The sequence below is a fragment of the Tupaia chinensis genome, unplaced genomic scaffold, assembly GCF_000334495.1.
Source record: "Tupaia chinensis unplaced genomic scaffold, TupChi_1.0 Scaffold000117_2, whole genome shotgun sequence".
NCBI classification, from domain to species: Eukaryota; Metazoa; Chordata; class Mammalia; order Scandentia; family Tupaiidae; genus Tupaia; species Tupaia belangeri.
The window spans coordinates 6,743,479-6,767,769 of NW_006159583.1; the positions used below are offsets into that span (position 1 = coordinate 6,743,479).

Here is a 24,291-nt window from a genome sequence, read left to right on the forward strand (position 1 = left end):
TTCCTGCTAATAGCAGGAGTGACTGGCCATTATTTCTGGGATTGGGATCAGGAACCTTACACTGTTAAAGGCAGTAAACTTGACATTCCATGAGTCCTCCATTCTTTCCATTTCTTAGCTCAGTTTTTATTTCCACAATGTGCGTTTTTAGAATATAGCATTTTAGTATAGCATAATGGTTTTTTAGTTCTTTTAAGTCAGAGAAACTTTTATGCATATAATACATCACCTGGGCATATTTATTTATTTTAAGAGAGATTTTTGTTATAGAGCTTCTGTGCTCACCAGAAAGACACAGAGAGAGAAAATGAGAAATCATTCCCTGGGGAGAGGGCCATGCTGCAATCCCTTCTCCATTCTCCCCTTGGGATTTTGTGCACATATGCACCCTGTGTGAGTATTAAGCCACCGGGTCCAGGACTCGAAATGTGGTCAATTACATGGGAGTCCAGTGATTAACCATTACACCATATGCTGGTCCCCTGGGCATCTTTATGTAAAACACGTAAGGGCAGGTGACAGGTAGAGATGGCGAGAGATGGCGAGATCTCTTCCCTCATGTCACAGACCCCTTACCTGTTATTCTCAGCCCCCACAGAAGAGTTTCCAGAGTTCTGGAGCGTACTCTGAGTGTAGTCCATAAGGCTATTGTCCAGCCGAAGGAGTTCTTTTTTTTTTTTTAGGGTTTTTCGATACAGGGCATGTGTGCTTGCCAGAAACACAGAGAGAGGCAGAGAGATAGAAAGCAAGAAATCACCCCCCGTGGGGGGGGATGGCCACACCACAATCCCTTCTCACTCCATTCTCCTCTTGGGATCTTGGGCACGCACATACACGTGCCCTGCATGAGTTTAAGCCACTAGTTCCGGGACTTGAACCGCGGTCAACTACCTGGGAGTCCAGCGACATAGCCATTACGCTAACTGCCGTTCCTCAACCAAAGGAGTTCTGAGCTGGGAATTAGAAGACTGTCCTGTACCTGAATGTCCCCAAGGGCAAACAAATCATTTGACCTCTGAACCTGTTTCCTCATCTGAAAATAGTTATAATCCACTACTTCCTGGGATTACTGTATAGATTAAAGACAGTAATGTAAATATATGATAGTAGTACTGAACTATGAAAACTGTCGCCTACCTCCCAAGTCAGAGAAACTGAAATAAAAAATGCATATTCTTTACCCAAAGTGAGAAATGTCTTTGGGGCAGATGTTTTCAGACTTGCAGAAGGTCAGTGCTTACTCTTAGAATGCAGGAAGTGGTGCTTCAGTGGTCAAAAATGCAGCGAGCTGAAAGCTGGGTGAGCATCAGAAAAGTAAAATCAGTCGTGCCCCCAGATCATCACACCTCCCCACCTACCTGTCTCCCCCGCCCCGGAAAGAGCAGGTAATACTGAGTTCTATGTCGGACTCCTGCTATGTGTCTGCCACTTTGCTGAGTGTCCTCATTCAAAGAGAAATAAGTTCTCTCAGTAGCCTCCATCACTCAGGCACAGCAGGTCCTGTGTCCCGTAGCTCCTCCATGGCTCCATCGACAGAGCCCACACCTATTTGCCATGTACTTAATCACTGTACTCTTTCACTCTTATGTTTTTTGCCCCTACAACCTATGAAAGTAAATTTCATTGAACACAATAGTATAGGAATGCCATTTTACTCATAAAGTTACTTTGTGTGGGGCCAGCAAGGGGTGTGGTGGTTATGTCACTGTACTCCCACTTGTCTGACTGTGGTTTGAGTCCTGGACCTGGTAGCTTCAGAATCATGCATGCCCAACATCTCAAGAGAGGAATAGAGGGGAACCAGCAGTTAGCATAATGGCTATGTCGCTGGACTCCCACGTAGTCAACCGCAGTTCGCGTCCCAGACCCGGTGGCTTAAATCTCACGCCAGGCGCGTGTGCGTGCGTGCCCAAGATCCCGAGAGGAGAATGGAGGAGAAGGGATTACGGCGTGACCATCCCCCCTGGGGGGTGATTTCTCGCTTTCTATCTCTATGTCTCCCTCTGTCTGGCGAGCGCACGCGCCCTATAGCAAAAAACTCTCCAAAAAAAAAAAAAAAAGATAGAAAGAAAATAAGAGAGGAATAGAGGAGAAGTGATTGCAACATGGCCATACCGCCTGGGGGATTATTTCTCATGTTCCCTTTCAATGTCTCTGTCTCTCTGGCGAGTTTACACACCCTATGGCAAAAACATAAATAAAAAGTTAAAATAAATTTTAAAACTCTGTGAAACTTGTTGATTTTCACATTCTTTTGGTTTTCTTTTTTTTTTCCTTTAAAGAGGTTAATTGTATAATAATAATTGTACATATTTTCAGAAGTACAATATGTTCATTCTGTACAAGAATACAATCTGTGGCGATTAAATCATTGTAATTAGTATGCCTGTCATCTCAACCATAACTTCTGTGTTTTAAAAAAAAAAAATAACTTTTGGAAAAGTCTACTTCCATTTATAAACAATGTGAATTTCCCAAGGGTCTTCCTAATATGTTATCACTTTTTGACTCTGTTCGGTTGTCAACACTCTCTCTTCCCAAGCAGAACTATTTCTGGACATTTACCACGCTGGCAAATGAGGGACATCGGTATTTGAGCTCTGCTGCCTCTAAGGCCGATGATGGGTTTTGCAGCTGAACACCAGTTGGCATGTACAGTTTTCAGCACTGCAAAACTCTAAAAGAGGAGTTTGTAAATTTGACAGGATGTAGACCAGGAATCATCCATCATCTGTTAAGAGTTTATGAAGATTATTCCTATTCCTTGATTAATTGTATATATATTTTACCTGATAAGTTGCAGTAATTCTTTTAGTTGGGGGAAGGGAACTGGTGGAGAGAGCTAAATAAATTGTGCTTTGGGGATCTGATTTATTTTGGAGCATTAATGCATCATGTGCTATGAAGTTATGATTTTCTAAAGTTATTTCACGGTAAGGATACAAAGGAAATAGTTCAAGTCAGGGAAAAGAGTGAAGAGAAAATGAACGGTTGCCTTGTAAAGTGAAATTGAAATTCAGGCTCCCAGAACTACTTGCTTGTTTTAGACAACATCTTTTATAAGAGCAGCACTGGGCAGCTAGCCCGTGGCATGGGGGTGAAGGTGTCTGGATCCCACATGGTTGAATATGTGATTCAAGTCTTAGATCTTGCAGATTGAGAAACACATCAGGTGTGTTTGCATCCATGCCTGAAAGCCTAAAAGGAGAAAAAGGAGTAGGAGAAGGGATTGAAGTATGAGTTCTGGACCTTCAGGCACCCCTCAAGGTGCTTTCTCACTTATTCCGTCTCTCTCTCTCTCTCATCTCCAGGATGCACACGTGCCCTCTGGAAATTAAAAAAAAATATATGCAGAGCATATGTTCATGAAGCTAAATCAGTTGATTAATTTTATATTAAATAATCTGTGCTCATTCAAGTAGTAAAAGACTTGAATAGCATCAACTGGATGTTAAATAATAGATAGTCCTGAAGATAAATACTGGCCTATACACGTGAACTAAAGAAAAATCAATGGGACTTAATAGTGACTAGACTTAATCAGGTGGGAGGAGCCACAGATCTGATGCAACTCTAATGGCAGTATTAACACCATCTTGTTGATGTTCCCCATGGGCATACTGGTTATAGATTTTTACTCGGTAAGCAGAATGGACCTGAGTTCAAATTCTAGCTTCACCATAACTCTGGGTAGTTTATTTAGACTTTGCACACCTCAGTTGCCCTATATATAAAATGAAGAAAATACTAAAAGTAATAATTCTGTGATGAGGGTTAAATGAGGTAATGTATTCAAATGTAGTGTATTTCTGCCACCAAGTAGTAAGGTTCGATTGGTGTAACCTATTTTATTCAGTTTCATGGAAGTCTGAAATTTGAGAAACTGAATATTGTTTTGAATTGTTTATTTAAATTTTATTTATTATCATCATTAGTAGTAGTATTTAAATTTTTACCAGAGAGTGAGGGGGAGTGAGAAAACAAGCTGTCAGATCCAGGACTCAAACTGTGGTAAGCCATATGGGAGTCCAGCACTTTAACCATCATGCCACCTGCTGGCCCTGACACTGAATTGTTTTCTTCTTCTTTTTTTCCTTTAATGTGCACCTTATGTTTATATCTGTTGTTTTACCTTGCAATGAGAGATCCTCAGCTCAGTGTTACAGAGAAGCAACATTCTCTCAAGGTGACTGGAGAATGGTTTTGGTGTATTTAAAGTAGAATACAGAATTTGGAAGCCTTAGAAAATGGATAGTGTTTTTCATGTTTGCTCATAGTATGCTTGATTACATGTGTATGTGCATATAGTGTATATAATAAACCAATATATTAAAGTAAAGCTAAATCAAGGACAGGGACATTTGTCAAATTCTGTCTTAGTTTGAGAGACAGTACTACCTGTTGATTCCTCTTTCATATCTTAGTGTTGAGACTATGTTGATTTTAGAGATTTTTTCCCTATTGATTTGAATGACTTTAGCTGGAAACAAATAGCCAATATCTTACTGACTTTTAATTAAGCCCAATCTTACCAAGTTATTGTTGGCAGTACATTAGAAAACAGAAAAGGCATTGGAAGAGCATCTCATTTATTAACCTGGTGTTAATATGCCAGAAAGAGAGTAATAATTAGTATCTTAAAAATACAGAGTTCTAGGGTTGACCCTGTAGCCCAGGGGTTAAGGGAGCCAGATTCCAACTGTGGTTCCAATCCTAGCCCTGTAGGCTTGGAAAACACACAGGGTACACATGCATACATGCCCCAAATCCTGATGGGATGAAAAAAAAAAAAAAATGGAGGAAAAGGGATTGCAGCATGACCACACCCCCTGGGGTGTTCTCTCTCTCCCTCCCTCCTTGCCTTCTCTTTTTCACTGACAAGAACATGTACCCTCTGGCCATTTAAATACAGAGTTCTAGAGGAAACTTCTGTAACTAACCCCTGCAATTTTTAGTCCCCTTTCTTTAAATGTATAATCTTTCACCATTATATCTTAGGAAAGTGAGGGATTGTATCATTAACTTCCCTTAAGTTTCTTTAAATCATCTTCAGCCCTCCTTTTTGTATCTTTCTTCTAATGCACCAATAACCTCTTTCACTGAGAAAGTCTCGAGTTGCCTCAGTTGGGTGTGTTCATTTGCCCTCTCTGCCTGACCACTTTCTCTCAGCCCTGTACTTTCTTACTCATTCTCCTATTGTCCTGTCTCACCAACAAGACCTTTTTCGTTCTATCTAAGGGCTCTGCTACATTATTGCTATGTGTTACTGCTGTAATAACTCTACAGGAATATTTATTCCATTACCAGTTTAATACATTTGGGTGGATTCAATTGAATGGATCCTTTTCTGAATGAAACTGTGGAAGGTGGCAGTGCTAGATAAATTACATAACAGTACCCTTTCATGACTTCTCAGTACCTAATATTAACTGCTATTTAATTGCAACTGTGTTGTTTACATTAAATAGTTGGATTGTGAGCAAATCCTTTATTTCTTAAAAAAATTATTTATTAATTATTATTATTCTTCAGTTTGACCAGAGACAGAGAAACACAGAGAGAAGGAGAGTGAAAAAGCAATCTGGCAGGTCTGGGACTCAAACCTGGGTCAGTCATGTAGGAGTCCAGCACCTTAACCACTACCTCATTTGCCAGTCCCATGAGTAAATCTTTTTAATCTAGAGGAACTGTTAGCTCGTTTTCACCTTTACCAGCTTCCCAGCAGGTCATTAGCTGCATAAGTAGGACAAATACACCATGGGTCATTCTGTCCATGAAGTTAAATTCACAGATGGTCTTTAAGGAAATGCAGTTGAGGAAATGCACTCTTACTCATAAATTTAAGCAACTCTAGAGGATTCTATTCCCCATTCAATTTTACTGAGCCACTATTCTACTCTGTGATCATACTGATTCTTAAGGCCTAGAGTCCTTTGGAAGCACCACAGAGGTTTCCCTCCTGTGAAGGCAGCAAGTCATGTCAACTCTAGTCTTCCTTGAATGTTCTAGACCATGAGAATTCTTACACCAATGAGTTTTAAATATCAATTGATATGCATATGAATCACCTGGCATCTTGTGAAACCATGGATTTGGGTCCAGTAGAGCTGAAGTGTAGGGTCTTTGATTCTGCCTTTCTAACAGGCTTTCAAGTGATGCCTGTGCTGCAGGTCTGTGTGTAACAGTTTGAGTAGAAAAGCCACCATCTTCTGATTCTGAATCTTGTTTGTACATTGGAATCACTGAAAAGCTTTGAAACAATTAATGCATGGCTCTCAAAGAATATGATTTAATTGCTATGAGATGTGGTGTTTTAGAAGCTGCACAGGTGTTTGTCATGCTTGGTCACACTTGAGAACCTGTCTTAGTCTTCCTCTTCCCAGTGTGGAGTTTTGGTGTATCACTGTAAGTCCTCTTTTGTGTAAAGACTCTATATCTTCCCCTTCGTTTCTCTATCACTTGCAAAAAAGAAAGAAAGAGAGAGAGAGAGAGAGAAAGGAAAGAAAGAAGAAACAAACAAAAGAAAGAAAAAGAGAGAGAGAGAAGGAAGGAAGGTAGGTAGGTAGGAAGGAAGGAAGGAAGGAAGGACAGAGAGAGAGAGCGAGTGAAAGAAAGAAAACAACAAAATCCACTGACTTTAATGGTACCGTGGTACCTCGACAGCTGAATGTGACCACAGCTTGTACTCCTGGGTTAGTGAACAGCTGCTCTCCCTTCAAGTCTTCAAAGCCCTCTCCCAATTCTGTAAAAACCTCCTCTTAGTTATGCAGGAGGGAATAAAAGCAAATGGAAAACAATTTCCTCTTCCTCATACCCCAATCTGTGCCCCCTGCATCCATAGCCACATTCTCTGCCTTTCTTTGCACCTCCACTTATGCCCTCATTCCAAGCCCTCTCACAACCCAAGGAGTCTCCTCTTGGAATGACCTCCTTCAGAGCCACCAGTGTCCCACGCTCCTGGATTCTTCCTGTCACCTTATCCCATGCTGTAATATTCCTGCCACTAGACAAGCCTCTTGAGCCCACTTTACTCTGCAGTTGCTGCTCTTTGCTTGTTCCCAAATTGCCAGTAAAGCATCTCTTTCCAAGTTTGAGGAGCCAAGTGGACTGACCCTTCTTGGTTTATGTTGCTGGGTCTTCTCCTCTGCTTTTGATTCAGCTGGGCTCAGCTCACTTAGCATGCTCACTTCCCTTCACTCCCCTGGCCCGGATCACTCTGCCTCACACATGAGACTCATGCCTACCTCTGGCTCTGCATATGTTCCCACACGGCTGGCCCCCTCACCTTTGTCATGTTTCTGTTCCTCAGCTGTTGCCTGCTAAGAGGAGCCGGCCCTGCACGTGCTTTAAATGAGCTAGCACCACACCTCCCCCTCGTCTCTGCTTCTGTCTGTCCTGGTTTTTCCACCATAGCCTTTTCACCACCAAAAATGCTTCCATAGACTAGTTTTTTTTTTTTTTTTTGTCTAGCTTTTTGTCAAGTAGTAATAATAGCTCAATAAGAGAGCAGTTAGTGCTTTTTAGGTTCTCTGCTCTCTTCCCAGAATTCAAACATGTTTAACACATAATAGACACTCAATAAATATGTGATAAATAAAAGAATGTTCCTGAATTGAATCCTCCAATTCCTCCCAAGGATGCCCCCCCCAAAAAAAAAAAAAAAGATTGAAGCATGATAGAGCACAACTGTATTCACAGGAGTGTGTATTTGTGTGTGTGTGTGTGTGTGTGTGTGTGTGTGTGTATGAGAAAGAGTCGCACTCTCCAAGGGTCTGGTCACACCCCTTCGTCCATTCCTCCAGCCCATTATATTGGGCCCTCAGGAGCATCACCTCTTGGGATCGACTTCTCTTGAGCAGCATGGTACCACAGCACGATGGAGCCAGGCCCCTAACAGCCCTTAAGTCTGCTACCTACTCATCACAGACAGGTATCTCAATGATACCATTTCCCTTCTGATGACTGAATTTCATTTCACCTTTTATCACCCATTCAAACAGTTCACGTATTCTAAAATGTCTAGTTACTATTTCTACCTTGCCTCATGAGCTTATTTGACTTTCTTTTTCTGTGATGAACTTATACATCTTCCCTCTCAGCCTGCACAAGTCTACAAATGTGCCTCATGTCTCAAAGGAGTAACTATTCCAAGAACTCAAGACCTTAAATGAAAAAAAGGGTCTTCCATTTATTTAAAAATACATAATTGCTGCTTCTCCTGAGATATTTTTACAGTGTGTCCCTGGAGGAGGAATTCCAGCTGATGGCCCAATGCAGGGCAGAGGCCCATAGACAGACAGTCTGGCTCCAATTTATGCTCTGTGCTAACATGGCTAATAGGCGTTAGTATTTTGATTTAGAGAAGTGCTGTATTTGATCCTGACTTGGTTATACACTGGTAACATCTGGCTTAGAGTCACACATTTAAAGGCCAAGTGCTATTTATTTTCTTCATTTTCCTCTCCTCTCTGGATTCAATAAAATGTCTTGAGACTAGTTTCATTATTTTGATAGAGTTTTTAGTACACAAAATAAAGTGGCAGAAGTTCAATTTGCCCCACATTAAATGATGTTGTAGACACTTTTAACCTTCTGGCACTATTATATATTTATAATATGCATCAGAGCTTCCACAAAACCCTCTTAGCACTTCTGTTATTTTACCTTTCCCCCTCTATCAAAGTTTTTGCTCTCACTTCATTTTATACCCCAAACTCAACACTCACTACAGTTAAACATAAAAAAGCAGCAGTTTCTGGTTCATAAGGTGCCCAATAATTCTACAAACATCCAATGAAAATGAGCAAACATCTCCGTTAAAAAAAAAAAAAAGAAAGAAAAAAGAAACATTGGGTCTAGTCCAAAAGTATATTTCACTCTCAAATGCCTGATAAAATGGTGGAATTACAGGCACTGCAGCTCCTTCCCAGTAGTTTGGCAACACAGGGGGTACCCAAATTCACAGAGACATTGCCAAGGCTACACCCACCAAATGCCCAGTCATCTTTTTTGGATTCTTAGATCCATGCGTCCTGTAGCTGGAAAAATGTGGTCCTGTAATTTGCTTACTTAGAATTAGCTGTCCCAGTGACTTAGTAAGCTGGAGAAAACAAAGAGTAAAATTAGATATTTGAAAAGAAGCCCTCACCAGACATTCACTGAGAAACAAGATCGCCATCTCTCTTACAGGCATGGTTTTCCTTGGCTTAGGACATGACGATCCCTCACCTTCTCTGCCAAGCCTTTGGCATGGCTGACGAAACACCTCCCTTTCAGCAGGCCTTGCTCTCTGGAACCCTTAGGAAAATGCAGCCAGTTCACACTCTGAAAACCTCAAACCTAAACTTTCCCAGTGAACAGATGAGATTTTGCCAAAATGCTTACTCAGTCCTGGCTAACACAGTGTGTGATGTGGAACTGCCACAGCTTGAAAAACAAATGGACAGCCCTCCCGGTGCCATGGGTTTGCATTCCAGTGCAGTGCTCAAATACAGTTTTCATCGTACTATACGCTAGGCTTGCTAGCTAAAGGATTCTTTCCCCCACCCCTGCCTTTTTTTTTTTTTAACATTGTTTGCATGCTTATCAGATGTGCAGAATGCATTCTTCATGGATTTCCTCTCACTGTTTGGGTAGCATAGAGAGTTACGTACTTCAGAAGCATGGAATCGATGAAAGTAGCAATTAAACAAGAACAGTATGTTTTCTCCCATTCTCATAAATCTGATCTGTAAATGCAAAGAATGTGAAGAATGAACAGAAGAAATTCAGTCATTTTATTTAAAACTTAAAAAGAAAAGTAGGCAAATCATAGGATAAGAGTTGAACCCACCTGGTTTCCAGAAGGAGAAAACCTTTAAATAAGGTATTTCTGAACCCTCATCTGAAATATATAGCTTTAGGGCAGTAATCATCAGAAACATAACTGAGCAATGTGGAGCTCAGTTTTACTGTCTTGCATCAGTGAACATTCCTCAAGAGCATAGAGCGTCACTAATGGAATTATGTTTTCATGCTATAATTACATTTGATTTTTCCTGATATTTCTGTAGATGTTTTGTTCATGGTTCCATGACTAGGCAGAATACTTGCAAGTTTTCTATGTCCTCTGCCTATCCAACACGCACCCTTCAAAAAACAAAAAAGAGAGACAATGGGAATTTTTAACAACAACGAATAACAGGCAAAATGCATGTTAAAAAAAAATGTATCCAACCTTCAAAAACTTGTATATAACAAAAACATGAAAAGTAACAAAAGAAATAATAAAAAAGAATTTGGGGCGAGATAGTGGTACAGTGGTAAAACACTTTGCAGGACTGACTCATGTGGAAAGGTTTGTGTCTGAAGACTTCCCTGAGTACGCTGGGTGTGGTGTGTCCATGATCTAGTACTGACTGAAGCTGAAGGAGGCTCACAGCATTGGGGCACTATCACTCTGCCTCTGCCTCTGTCTCTGTCTCTGTTTCTCTGTTTCTTTTGCTCAAGAAAGAAATCAACTTTTTTAAAAGGGGGGAGAGGAAGAATGTCATAGTTACAGGAAACAAATCAAGGGATTCTTTCTGAGTTCTGAAATTCCTTAAGACACAAAACAGACAATAATTTTGTTCTTATTTTCGAATGAAAATTTGTTTGATTTGATCTTTGGGAATGTTCCCCCAACTGTTCCTGTCATGGGAAGACCAATGAATCAGGCAGTAGAGGCAAGTTGACCGGTGGATGCAACACTAGGATTCCAACCAGTACGTGAGCAGTCAACAAAGTAACTCATAAATTTTAAAAAATTTAAAAATGAAATCTGTTGGGAATCCAATGAGATTCCCTAGCTATGAAATCCATAGGAATCTTCAGTGAGGAGATGTAAACAGTTAGAAAACTATGTTGAAAACATATTATTGGGACCAGCAATTAACGTAATGGCTATGTCGCTGGACTCCCATGTAGTCAACCATGGTTAGAGTCCCAGATCCAGTGGCTTAAAACTCATGCCGGGCATGTGTGCGTGCGTGCCCAAGATCCCGAGAGGAGAATGCAGGAGAAGGGATTGCAGTATGGCCATGCCCCCTGGGGGACTGATTTCTCGCTGCTTTCTATCTCTCTCTCTGCCTTTCTGGCGAATGCACGCACCCTGTAGCAAAAACTTCTCAAAAGAAAAAAAAAAAAAAAGAAAGAAAAGGAAAGAAAGAAAACATATTATTGTCGAATCTTCATCTTCTGCATGGAGTTTTCATTTTTCTCTACCCATGTCAACTGGCCTTTAGCACTCATTTCCTATTTCTTACCGTGCAATTTCTGTTCTCTAGGTTTTAATGGCTACAAGATGCAGGGTTAACACTTTCAATGTATTTACACTTGTTGAGGGTTTTCTTCCATTTTGGCATAAGGAAATCTAGGAATGAAATTGTTTGTTGTCCAGTTGGTTTGGAATGAAGAGGGGCTTCTACTTGTGACTGGTATCAGTTTGGAGTTATAGATAAATAGTGCTTGGCCTGACCTGGGTTATGTGTTCTTATCATACATCAAAGACAAGTTAGTATTCATTTTCCCTAGTTTAAATACATTTCTTGAAATGCCATTTATTAGGATGTTGAAAACACAATTTCATTTCTCTCTTCTCAAATCCCTACAATCTGGCTCCTGTCCCAGCCACTCAACTCAAATCACCCTGAGGTCTTCCAAAATAATTTCTCAGCCAAAACCAATAGTATCCTTCTAGACATATCGACTTTATTCAAAACCATATTCTCCCTGCCAATACCCATCTGGTCTAAAATTCTAAGGATTTGTCCCTTCCATGTTTTGTTTTTCTTATCTCCAGAGTCACCTATTGCAGTTCTCTTTAAACAATCATTCCTGTTTTGATCATTTTAACATATATTTGTGCATGAACTACTTCCCCTAACACTAACCCTGAACTCCACTTTTTAAGTAGACGCCAGTCCTTCCTTCAGCTGCAGCTAATCATGATAAAGTAACAACTCTGATCTTGATTCTAAGCTCTTTGCTGCTGCTTAATATCTTGGCTTCTGTAAACAAAAACTGAGTCATTTTCACTCCTTCCTAAACCCTTATTTTCATTAAACCTTTAAAAGCAAATGTTTTCCACCTAGCTTACATTTCCTGAATTAGTGTTCTTTTTGTTAACTTGGACCATTCTCTCTTCAACCTACTCAAATACAACTTAGACCCAACTATATGTGCATATGTAGTGAAAATTCCTATGACTTTGTTAATGAAAATGCAATAAGTAAAAGTGGGGGTTGCACTAACCTTTGCAAGCTGTTCTCATCCCCACCTCAAGACATTCTGTGCTCTAACCCAAACACCCAGTTGGTCTGTTTCTCTTCCTTTCCTATTTCTGTCTATTATTTGTTGTCATTCTTAAAGGGATGTACTTTCCCCCTTTTATAATAAGTTTGCTGCATTCTTCAGTACCCCACTCAATACCTTTCTTTAAAAGACTTTCATGGAGTATATATAAACTGCGTCATATGACTTTCTTCCTCCTCCTCTCATAAATATATGGCTTCAAGTGAAAATTTATCCTGAGTCACCTATGGGTGTATAAATGCCTGCAAATTCGCACACATATATATGGACATTTGATAAGTCTCAACCTTTTGGAAAGGTACCTTTTCAGATAATTGGGAAGCTTTGGTAAAAATTTGTAGTTTCCTCTTCCCACTTCCCACAGTAATACAGATTTGAAATATTTTAAGAGTATTCATTTATTTCTTTATGAGAGAGAGAGACAGGGAGAGATGGGACACTTACAATAGAGTCTCCATGCTATGATCCATTCCCATCCTCAGGAGCCAGCATCATGGGCGTGTGGACATGTGCACAGAACATGCACAGGGGGACATAGGGATATGAGCCCGATGTGCATTTCAGAGCATTCCATTAGTGCTGCACCACCATGGCCAGTCCTTCAGATATTTTTAGTAATTACTGTGGTTACTGAAATTTTACCTCATTATGCATGTCTTTTTTTCCCCCCCAGGATCCTCCCATGGCTGTAACTCTTGGACTCCGAATGGAGGAAATGATTTTTAATCTTGCTGATACACATTTGTTTTTTAATGACTTAGAGGTAAGAATTTTAGAAGTAAAGAATAGCATCTAACACTCAAGTTCTGAAAATGGTTTCTATGTGTGCAAATAACCTTGAGAAAATGCAAAGATAGAAATTTAGCTCAAGAAGACTCTACAGTTCTTGTCAAGATTGTACATACATTGATAAACAGGAAGCCGAATTGTGTTTCCAAATAATATATATGTACTGGCACCTATTTTAGAACAGAAATGTGTGACAAAAGAGCATGGTCCAGTTGCCATTTCATACTGTAGCCTACACCCCCCCACCCTCCAGTGTCGCTCCTGGTTCTTTAAGGGTCTCAATCACAACCCGTTTGCTGTCTTAGGAATCAACATTATCTATTCCAGTATGCTGTTTAGGTTCATCACTAGACCATAATTACAGATACTTTTCTTGGTGATAGCATGGACCATTAAATTTTTTGCAGAAAATATGAAATCTTACTTTAGACAATGTTGTCATTCCTTTTTTCCTCCCTGTCTGGATAAAAGAGTGCTAAAGCTGTTTACCCATCTGGTCTAAAATTCTAAGGATGTGTCCATTATTTTGCCATTTACTTTCTCTTTTTTCAAATTTACTTTTTTGTGTCCATCCTCAAAAAGCAATCAGTACAAGTGTCCAAATAGCCAGCCAGAGAAAGCAGAACTAAAAACAAAACAAGACCAAAAAGAATAGTCAGAAAAAATCAGCCTTAGAGTAGCTGTTTACGTACTGTCTAATCTGGGTTACTAGCCATTCTGATAATAGTACTTGAAATAATTTAATAATTTAGACACTGGGCATATACAGTTCTCAGTCAAACCAAACTATACTTAAATAGATTCCATTCTCCTCTAGGGATTTTGAAGATGCACATACATGTACCAAGCATAATATTCAAGGCTCCGGGTCTGGGATTCAAACTGCAGTCAGCCATGTGGGAATCTAGTGCCTTAACCATCATGCCACCTGCTGGCCTTGAGAATTTTTTTTTTTAATGTCATTGTTAAGTGTTGTGTTGTTGTTTGTTTTTGATTTTGTTTTTGTTTTATCTCATAGCTTCACAATGAAATAAAAGTATTTATCTGTAATTACGCTATGAATGAAGAGTGAGATTTTTACTACTAAACCCCCACCTTGATGTAGACATTTTATGTTGGACTTTCCATTCATTAATTAGCAGTGCTTTGAAACATATATGTTTATCATATTATTTTTGTAGGATCCACAGCACAAAAAATCATGTCCAGGGACCAGCAGTTAGCGTAATGGCTATGTTGCTGGACTCCCACGTAGTCGATTGCGGTTCGAGTCCCGCACCCAGTTGCTTAAACTCATGCCGGGCGCGTGTGCATGCATGCCCAAGATCCTGAGAGGAGAAAGGAGGAGAAGGGATTGTGGTGTGGCCATCCCTCCTTGGGGGTAATTTCTCACTTCCTGTCTCTGTTTTTCTCTGTCTTTCTGGCGTACACACGCATCCTATAGCAAAAAAAAAAAAAAAAAAACTCGCAAAAAAAAAAATCATGTCCAGATTTACCAGGTGACTAAGTACTTAAACTGAGAATTGAAGCAGGTGTACCTAGCACCAGAGCATATCTTTTGCTCCCCAATATCATGCTGAAATTAAAAGAAATGTGTGCAAAAGGAAAGCTAAGTTAGCTGAACGACTTAAAGAAGTTTTTAAAATAGACAAGGTCTTTGATCTGCTTAGAGTTACATTTGAGACATCAGAGTACGTATGAGAGGTCCAGTTTATGTCATAAGTGTATGTACTGAAAATCCGTGTAATGGCATTGTGAAAAGTCAGTGGCTTAACCACATAAAAACATTAGTATCTTTCTAGCATATGCTTTATTTTTTTTCTTTAATGGACAACAAAAAAGCTAAATATTTCTAGGTAAATTTTCTAGTGTTAAATAAAAAATAATAATCATATGTCTAAAAACTGATTGAAATTAATACTGCTACTTATTACTGTCTAGTATACAGAATGGTTTTTGTATATACCTGATAATAGGAAACATATTTTAATCTTTTAGGAGCTTGAATTTCTTACATACGCTGATAACTTCCTAGATTCATTTTTCAGTTTGTCATTATGGCTGAGTCTCATGCTAAAGAGCATCATAAGTCCTTTCAAAGATGTAAAAAGAAAAATGAAATTTTATGTGGTTTTTAATCCAAGTTTTATAGTACATATTTCCTCTGGTTAATTATTCTTTACTGTAAATAAATGGAATAAAAGAATTTGTAGCTTTTTAGTGTTACATTAGAAGCCAGATGGAATAAATTTACTACTCAACTTTTAATAGAACATTAAGATGATATAGTGAAGGTACCATATGACAAATTCATAGATAGTTTTGAAATGAATATTGGTATAATGAAAATATGCTCTGATCATTGATGGTGCTTTGAGACCATTTATTTTAGTTTAGATAATATATACATATATCTGTAAAAACATATTTGTAAGACATATATATGTGTGTAATATATATGTATGTATGTATGTATGTATGTATCATATATATATTTTAAATACCTAGCACGTTATCTGGTAGAAATTATTAACTGAGAAAATACTGGTATTCACTTTCTCTTTTCTGATTATGGCTTTTTAGTTGTATTTTTAAATTGGATAAAAATTTTATTTGACTCAAGCCTTAAATCTTAGCTATTTTACAATACTGTACTTAAGCAATTAAACAATTGAGTATCAGCATACAAATTAATTGAACTTTCTTTACATGTGCACATACACACACATACATGTGTTTACACACCCAGTTGAAGTGCCTGAAGAAACTCAAAGATTTATTACTGACTTAAGATAAACAAGCACTAAACTAATAAAATCTGAGCACTGTTTTTCAAAATCATTCAGCATAAACACACCCACTGTCTTTCTGCACCTGACTTTGAACCTCAGTTCCACTTTCACATAATTCACATCTTTATATTTTATAATCCTCTTACAACCAATGAATACTTTGGGTTCTATAAGTGGAATTAAGTCGTTATTTTTGCTTCTGACAAAGAAAAGAATTCTCTAAGAGAGTAACTCCACCATTACGTTATTATGGTTTTCTTCTCATACATTTAGTCTTGTAGAGTTTTTTTAGCCTAAAAAATCTAATTTGAGACTCAAATCCTTCAATAAATACCACAACATATGCAGTAACAGCTGCTCTTTACATAATTCCTTAAAAGATACAATTTTAAATCCTCCTAATGGATACTTCACTACATCCTGCTCAACTGCAGAGAAGGCACATGCTCACACTACACCCATAAAAAAAAAGAATACTCTCTGTTTAAATAAAACTTTTTTTCAGTTAGAATAACTTCCAGTGGAAAGCACTAGGGAGTTTGGGATCACACAAGTCAGGAAAGACTTCTGTGCATTATAACTGATACAAATCAGTGATAATATTGTGGTCACCTTATAAGACAAAATTAAAACATTTAAAATTTGTATGAGAATTATTTCAGATGTTTGAGGTCGTCTACTGAAACTCGTTAGAACCAAAGAATTACAGTGTCTTTAGTATTCCTGCTTTGGGTCAAAACCATTCTCGCAAAGTTCCTCAGAGTAAAAGCTAATTGAAGAACAATTATTTAGCTTTCCTTAAAAATGTAAGTAATGGAAGTTCAGGTTTCTTTCACTGGACTGTAATCCTCAGGCAACTGTCCAGAATCAACAAGCATAGTTAACTAGGCATAAATTTAAAAGAGAAGTTAGATTTGGAAAAACCTCAAATATAACTTCAGATATCACGCTCATGGTCCAGTAAGTTTGATATACTGTTGTCCTCCAGAGTAAGAAATAAAATTTCGGGCAACCTATATACAAATTAATCATCTGAGTTAATATTTAAAATGTCAGAGGAATTTCTCTAAAAATCAGGACAGGCAAGAATTCAAAATAGAAGTGACTTCTGATTGCCAGGGTAACTCACGAGGATTTCTCCATCTCCCTTTTTGGATATCTTTAGTTTGTTTAAAAGAGAGTTGTGGAAATTATTTACATGCAGAGAGATTTTAGAACTTCTATAACTTGGGCACCTTTCTGAGATGCCATTTCAACAGTGATTGGTTTCAGTCTACATACTTTTGAAGAATGTCACTACCTGTAAATAAGAAATAATACTGTCATCCAGAACTACACTAGTGCCTCCGTGTTCTGAGGGGCCTGTATTCCAGCTTTCATACTGACTTGTAAGAAGCCCTACAACCTCTCCTTTAATGCCCAATTCAATGCTACTACTGTTGCTTCTAATACTTTTACATGAGATTTTTTTTTTCTGGAACCGTAATGCCTCCTTTAGTTGTAGTTTGGATTCCACTCCTTCCTCTTTTTCTCCTTCTCTTGCTTCCTTCCTTTTTCTTTCTTCTTTCCTCCCTTCCTTCTGCTAGAGGGCATGTGTGTGTAAGAGAGAGAAAGAGAGAAAACACCCCCAATAGACCCTGGTCACATCATAATCCTTTTTCCTCCAATTCTATCAGAGTCCTGGGTACACATGTACATGTACCTGGCATGTGTTTTAAGTTGCCAGGGTAAGCACTCAAACTCATAGTGCTTCACTGCTGCACTGTGGGGCCAGCCCAGCTGCACTGGTTTGGATCAGTATTTGGTGTAAGGTGGGAAGATTTTGTAAGTGCCTATTCCATCATGATTTGGGAAGACTTAGCTCCTACTCTGCTCTCTGCCCCACCCCTGCTAGAAATATCATCTTATAGCCTTCCCCATCTAGAATATTATTATGTTATAAGCAACATAATCTTCTGTTAGAAAATTCAAATTATTGTGGTAATCCTGTTAAGAATGATCATTTGTCTAAGCTTCTGCCATTTACTTAGAAAAGGATTGTGTAATTATCCGATACTGGATTGCAACTTATGTGGGAAGTATAGCCTCCTGAACCAAATACCTTATGCAGGGAATTTCCATCAGATTAAATTTTCTGGGCTCTTGTGACTGTAAGTAGAGGTTTTTTTCAAAAATGACTGAATTTTTGATTTATGTAAATTATATGAATTTAAAAATTTTATTTTCTTAGATTTTCAAGTTATATACAAAAATTTTACTCATCGGTGTCAGTCAACTAGATTGTCTTCATACTAAAACAAGATTAATAGACTGTGTAGAAAGCCAGGCACTGGATTACATGTTAAATATTTGATGACCAGATCCTTTCGAGTCTTATAGTGAATATATATTGGGCTGTCAGAAAAGTCATGACACATTTTTATATAGAAAAACAGAAAAAAATATGTCAAGATTTTTCCAACAACCCAATAGTAAGTAGTAACTAATACTCCATATTAAGTATGGCATTTTTCAGATAGAATTCTTTTTAACTTGATTTCGAGAGCCAGCAGGTGGCATGGTAGTTAAGGCACTAGACTTCCACGTGGTTGACTGCAGTTTGAATCTCAGACCCGGGGCTTGAAAAACACACCAAGCTGTGTGCATGTGTGCCCAGAGGAGAGTGAAGAAGAAGGGATTGTATCATGGTCATCCTCTCTGGGGAGTGATTTCTCACTTCCTTATCTGTTTCTCTCTCCGGTGAACAAACATACACTATGGCATAGCAGTTACATTGTTGGACTTCCACATGGGCAACTGCAATTTGAGTCTCAGACCTAGTAGTTTGAAACTCATGCACATGTGCGTGCATGCCCAAAATCTCAGGAGTAGAGTGGAGAAGAAGGGATTGCGGCATGGCCATGCCCCCATGGGGTGATTTCTCACTTTCCCTCTCACTGGCTCTGTCTCTTTCTCTCTAGTGAGCTCATATGACCTAAGGCAAAAAAAAATCTTAAAAAAAAAAAAAAAAAACCTGAAAAAAAATTGATTTTGAGTGGTATGCACTCATAGGTATACAGTCAGATCTATATGATTAAAATAATTTGAGGGAAACAAAAGAGTACCAGGAGGCTAAGTAATACTTATTCTGGGGCTTAATTTATTTAACTGTACTTATTTATTATAAATTATAAAATTTATTCTGTATTAAATATTTATCTTTATTCTGAAAACTAGTTACTTCAATTCCATAGCCAAATTTTACCTACAAATTATGTAATATTTTACTGGAATGTGCAGATTTATTGGACAGCACAGAGTAAGACTTTTGAGAACAGTAAAGAATCCTTATTCAGCATCATTATCACTAGCTGGGAGCATATAATAGCATAATATCATATCAGTTATATGGTTATACTTACCTAGAGTTTCTATGGTTATTAACATTTTTGAGGGTTAAAGAATCAGGACTTTGGGGTCAGCAGGTGATGCAGCGGTTAAGTCATTGGACTTCTACATCTCCAACTGCGGTTTGAGTCCCAAACCCAGTAGCTTGAAAGTGATACCAGGCAGGGACCAGCTGTTAGCGTAATGGCTATGTCACTGGACTCCCATGTAGTCGACTGCGGTTCGTGTCCCGGACCCAGTGGCTTAAAACTCATGCTGGGCGCATGTGTGTGCATGCCCAAGATCCCGAGAGGAGAATGGAGGAAAAGGGATTGCGGTGTGGCCATCCCCCCTGGGGGGTGATTTCTCACTTTCTGTCTCTCTGTCTCTCTCTGTCTGGCGAGCGCACGTGCCCTATAGCAAAAACCTCTTAAAAAAAAAAGATATAAAAAAATGTAATACCAGGCACATGTGTGTGAGTGCCCAGGATCCCAGGAGAATGGAGAAGGGATTGGTGTGTGACCATCCCCTCTCCCAAAAGGAAAAACATCAGGACCTTAAAATAACACCAGCATTATTCTTCCATGGTATCTCTGGTCTAGCAAGAAGCAGGATGTCATGGAACCAACCACCATAATCTGAGGTCAGACCCCTTCTGTTCCCATTCAACAAATAATAAATATTAGCAACCCCTCGAGGTGTGCAGACTAAACAAGTTTTGAATATCTTCAGACTAGCTTGATTTGGATGTGCACAACAGAAATGGCTAAAAGGAAACCCAAATGATTTATGAATGTTCAAAGGAGAGTTTATTGTCAGTAGTTTTAAAATTAACATTATTTTTAAAATATCTCTAAAGAAATCCTTATGCTACATGTTTTCTGATCCCTTTTTATGACATTGTTCTGGATTTCGATCTTACGGAACAGAAATGTGCTATTTCCTGGTACAAGAAAACAAGCAGGAGATGGTGGGATGGATGAGTAAATGCCGCCATCTCCTGGCCATACTCTAATAGAATGGAAAGATGGGAAACAATGTAACAGCATCGTTTGAAAAGCAAATAACTTTTCCAATGTTTTTAACAGGAGTGTGATCAAGTGCACATAGATGATGTGTCCTCTGATGATAATGGGCAGGACTTAAGGTAAGCCATGCCTTTCAGTATGCTTTTTCCTGCAGAAATTCAGCTCTGGAGTTTTGCACATGTAATTATTTCTTTTATTTCTTTTTAATGTATTTTGGGTGTTGCAGTACCTACAGTTTTGCAACTGATGGCTTCCATGCAGCTGCAAGTAGTGCAAACCTTTGTTTGCCAACAGGTGTAAGAGGGGGAGTCGACTGGATGAGGAAGTTGGCTTTTCGTTATAGAAGAGTAAAAGAATTATATAACACCTACAAGAACAATGTCGGAGGTATGTGTGGCTTTTGTAATCTAATGAAGGTACTCTGGGTATAGGCAGAATTCGAACTGTGGTTTCATGTTAGAGACCATCCTATTGTAAAATAAATTAGCAAAAGCTCAGGTTAAATTATATTGAACCAGAATTTTAAGTTTCTCAGAATCAGTGGGGGAAAATTTAACTGCAAAGTATAACATGCTTGGGATTTTTAAATTTTTTTTAATTGCCAGAGTCTGTGAGCACTCACTAAAGAGGGACAGAGGGAGGGGGAGAAAACACTCCCTAATGGGGTATGGCCATAGTGCAGGCCTCGCTCCTCCATTCCTCTACCCTGTCAAGATTTGGGTCACATCACATACATGCCTAGCATGTTTTTCAAACTCCCAAAGCCAGAAACTAAACCGCGTGGTCAGCCATGTGAGATCAGGCTCCTTTAATCATGAGGCTAGAGGGCCAGCCTCAATTGGGAGCTCTTTGTGAAATGTACTTAGATATTTGGTCAATATTAACATTAAGGGCATTTAGTTTACTCTTCATCAGCTGGTGCTTGGGACATTATCAGTAATAACCAGACAGGAAGAACTGACCAGTCGAAGAAGATTTTCTAAAGAAGAGATTCCTATTCATTGACAGAGAGAGTGGTTAGTAAGCATTACCCTTCTGGAATCCTATCATTTTAACTATATGTGTTTCCAGTATTCTGAAATATAATTTAAATAAGAAATCTTCCTTTTTAAAGGATTTACATAATCTTGTTTAGTTGTAAAATGAAGAACTGGCTATTTTAAAATTTTTAATTAGGTTCCTGCCTCTTCTTATTTTAACACCAATGTATTTTACCACTGTTGTCTAAAACTGCATTATTCACTTCGGATTTTAAACACAATTATTTATTTATTTAGAGAATAAACTTTCTATTATAGCCTTAGCACTAATGTGAGGAACATTGTTAACAGCTGTATATGATAATGCCATCCTTACTATTCCATCATGGAAATTATTGTGATTGAATTATTAAGAAGCAGCATTTTCAGGCAGTCAGATGTTTGGGGGTTTTGTCCCTAGGCTGGCAGAGCCTGACTACTCCTCCATACCTGATATACCTCAGTCTCCCCTGGGACCCAGGCAGGGGAGTTTCAAAGCTCTCTTGGTAGTTGGCATGCACTGCATCAGACGAAGTTCAGGGAGGACACAGAACCTTTTATTCCCAATACCTAGTCCTAGTTAGTTAGGACTAACACTTTGCAGCATTTTATTCCCAGTAGTCCTCGTACCTGGCATCTAGTAGTTGTTCCATAAATACTTGTTGAGTGAGTGAGTGAGTGGATAATCAGTTCCAAAATAAGAGATAAGTATTGATATAAATCTGCATCTCTCTCCATTTCTTTTTTTTATAATACTTGTAAAAATAGTTTGTTTTTTCATTTTTTTAAGATTTTTTTGTTTTTATTTATTTTTTATTTTTAATTTTTTGTACATTGAATCACTGTATATTGTTACAGCATGCAAAATGAATTTTCCTAGCACTAATACACTGCATTACTCCAGTTAAAGATAGTATTATACATGCTATCATCAACAGATAATTTTTCACCTTTGTGTTCGTTCCTTAAATGCTTTCCTTCTTTCTTCCCCCCTTGATTCCCATCCTTTTTATTTTTTTAAATGTGAAATTCTTTTTTTTTCCATTTTTTCCTTTATTTTTATTTTTTATTTCATTTTATTTTATATATTCACTCACATTAATATTTGTCTTACAAAATGGATATTTCAACAGGTGAATATTTCTCCCTAGTACAGTTGATAAAACTACAAAACATCTTCAACAGATACCACATTTCTTTGTGCCATTAATGCTTTTCTTCCCTATTTTTCCCCTAAATGTCCTTTCTCAGACCCTCCTCTTTCACACACACTGTATCTCTCCATTTCTGATCGAAACTGAAATAAAAATAATCTGTACAAGACAGAAAGGAAGCCAAACGAAATTCTCCTTTCAAAATATTGGTCTGATTCTGCCTTGCTTTTCGGTGCTGCAGGACTCCTTGGCCCTGCCAAGAGGGATGCATGGCTACAGTTAAGAGCAGAGATTGAAGGTCTGACAGACTCCTGGCTAACAAATGCACTTAAGTCTTTATCGATTATTAGCACTAGGTAAGTGGGATTGTTGTCCTTTCTATGTTTATTGTATTGAAGAATTTAGTTCAAAGCATGACCTGATACAAATGTTTTCATTCCTAAACTATTTTAGAGTTTAAGAGGACCTAATAATTCAGGGCCCAATAATTTTCTATTTCTGTGTACGTGTGTGTGTGGGCGGGGGGGGAGAGGGAAGAGAATTATTGCTTCTCAGAATCACCAAGAGACCCCCATCTCTCCACCCGTCTCTCCACCCATCTCTTCACCCTTCTTTCCTCATAACCACTGATGGTCCCCACTGTGAGGATACATGACTTCTAAGGGAAAAGAAAGAACACTCTGTTCTTGGCAAAGTACAAGGGGTGATGGCTACAATAAAAGTTCTGTTTTACAGAGAATTAGGTCTCTTAGGCAATAATAGATAATAATAAAATGTAAATGTATCAGAAAATCAAATTTTTTGACAAAAAATTGAACTTTTGTGTTGTTTAAACTAGAGTAAAATTGTGGCTTTTATGTAGGTAACAGTATTAACTAGCCTAATAAACATTGGAGCACCATGTGCTGTAAATGCTAGCTCATAAAATAATGTAAATCTGGAAAGCGATTGCTAGTGAGAAAGAGAGGTATTGTTCTTCTGTCCTATTCTGTAGTTTTATTTCTGAGTTAGAGGAATAAATAAAAGCCTGCTTAGAAAATCTGTGAGTAAGACATCATTCAGAGAAAGATTATGTGAATGGATTTGAATCAGAACACAGAAAAACCTTGACAGGGTGAAAAGGAGAGTCCCATATTAAGAATATGCAAGTACATGAGTATGTGCCAATCTTGCGGAAGGCTCCTGACCACATGACAAGATCAGACCCTGCATTGATAGCGGGAAATCTAAAAGGAGAGTGGAAAGGAAAGCAGCTTTCTGTGTGTGACTGGGGAAGCCACAGCAGAATTCTTTGCTCAGTTCTGGGCACTGCATTCCAGGAAAGGCCGTTGCAGAGCTGAAGCATCCTATGTCCAGAGGAGTAGCCAGAGAAGTTTAGGCAATCGAAGCCACATTTAAATAGTCGATAGGAGGAGGCCAAAAGTGAAGCCAGAAGAGTCATGTGTGGAGCAAGATTACCAATTACAGCTGTTTGAGATGTTAGGCTGAAAATAAGATTTCACCCCGTGTCTATAAAGGAAAGAATTAGCACCAATGAGTAGAACTCCTCGAAAAAGAGATTCTGGTTGCATGTAAAAAAGAGCTGTTTTAACAATGAAAGCTGTTTGCAGTCTTGTGATCTCTGAAGCTGGTAACAGGGAGACCAAAGGTCAGGGCAGCTGGAACACAAGGACTCCTGAGCCCCTGAAACTGTGTGGAAAATGTAATGAAATGTGTATATCTCTGAGGAGAAGCCACTGGCTTTCATTATTTAAAAAAGATGTCTCTTATATAGTTAAAAAATACTATTACATTATTATATAGAATATATATA

The 24,291-nt window shown here is 38.5% G+C and overlaps 1 protein-coding gene across 7 annotated transcripts in view; it reads left to right on the forward strand.

The window, feature by feature from the left end:
* Positions 1 to 24,291, forward strand: part of EYA4 (EYA transcriptional coactivator and phosphatase 4) — a 325,860-nt gene that overhangs the window by 275,076 nt on the left and 26,493 nt on the right. For all 7 annotated transcript variants that reach the window (XM_006144330.3, XM_006144324.3, XM_006144326.3 and 4 more), the window contains 4 exons: positions 13,004 to 13,093; positions 20,366 to 20,424; positions 20,532 to 20,692; positions 22,720 to 22,834. In XM_006144330.3, coding sequence (XP_006144392.1) covers positions 13,004 to 13,093; positions 20,366 to 20,424; positions 20,532 to 20,692; positions 22,720 to 22,834 — 425 coding nt within the window. The remainder of the gene's footprint in view (positions 1 to 13,003; positions 13,094 to 20,365; positions 20,425 to 20,531; positions 20,693 to 22,719; positions 22,835 to 24,291) is intronic.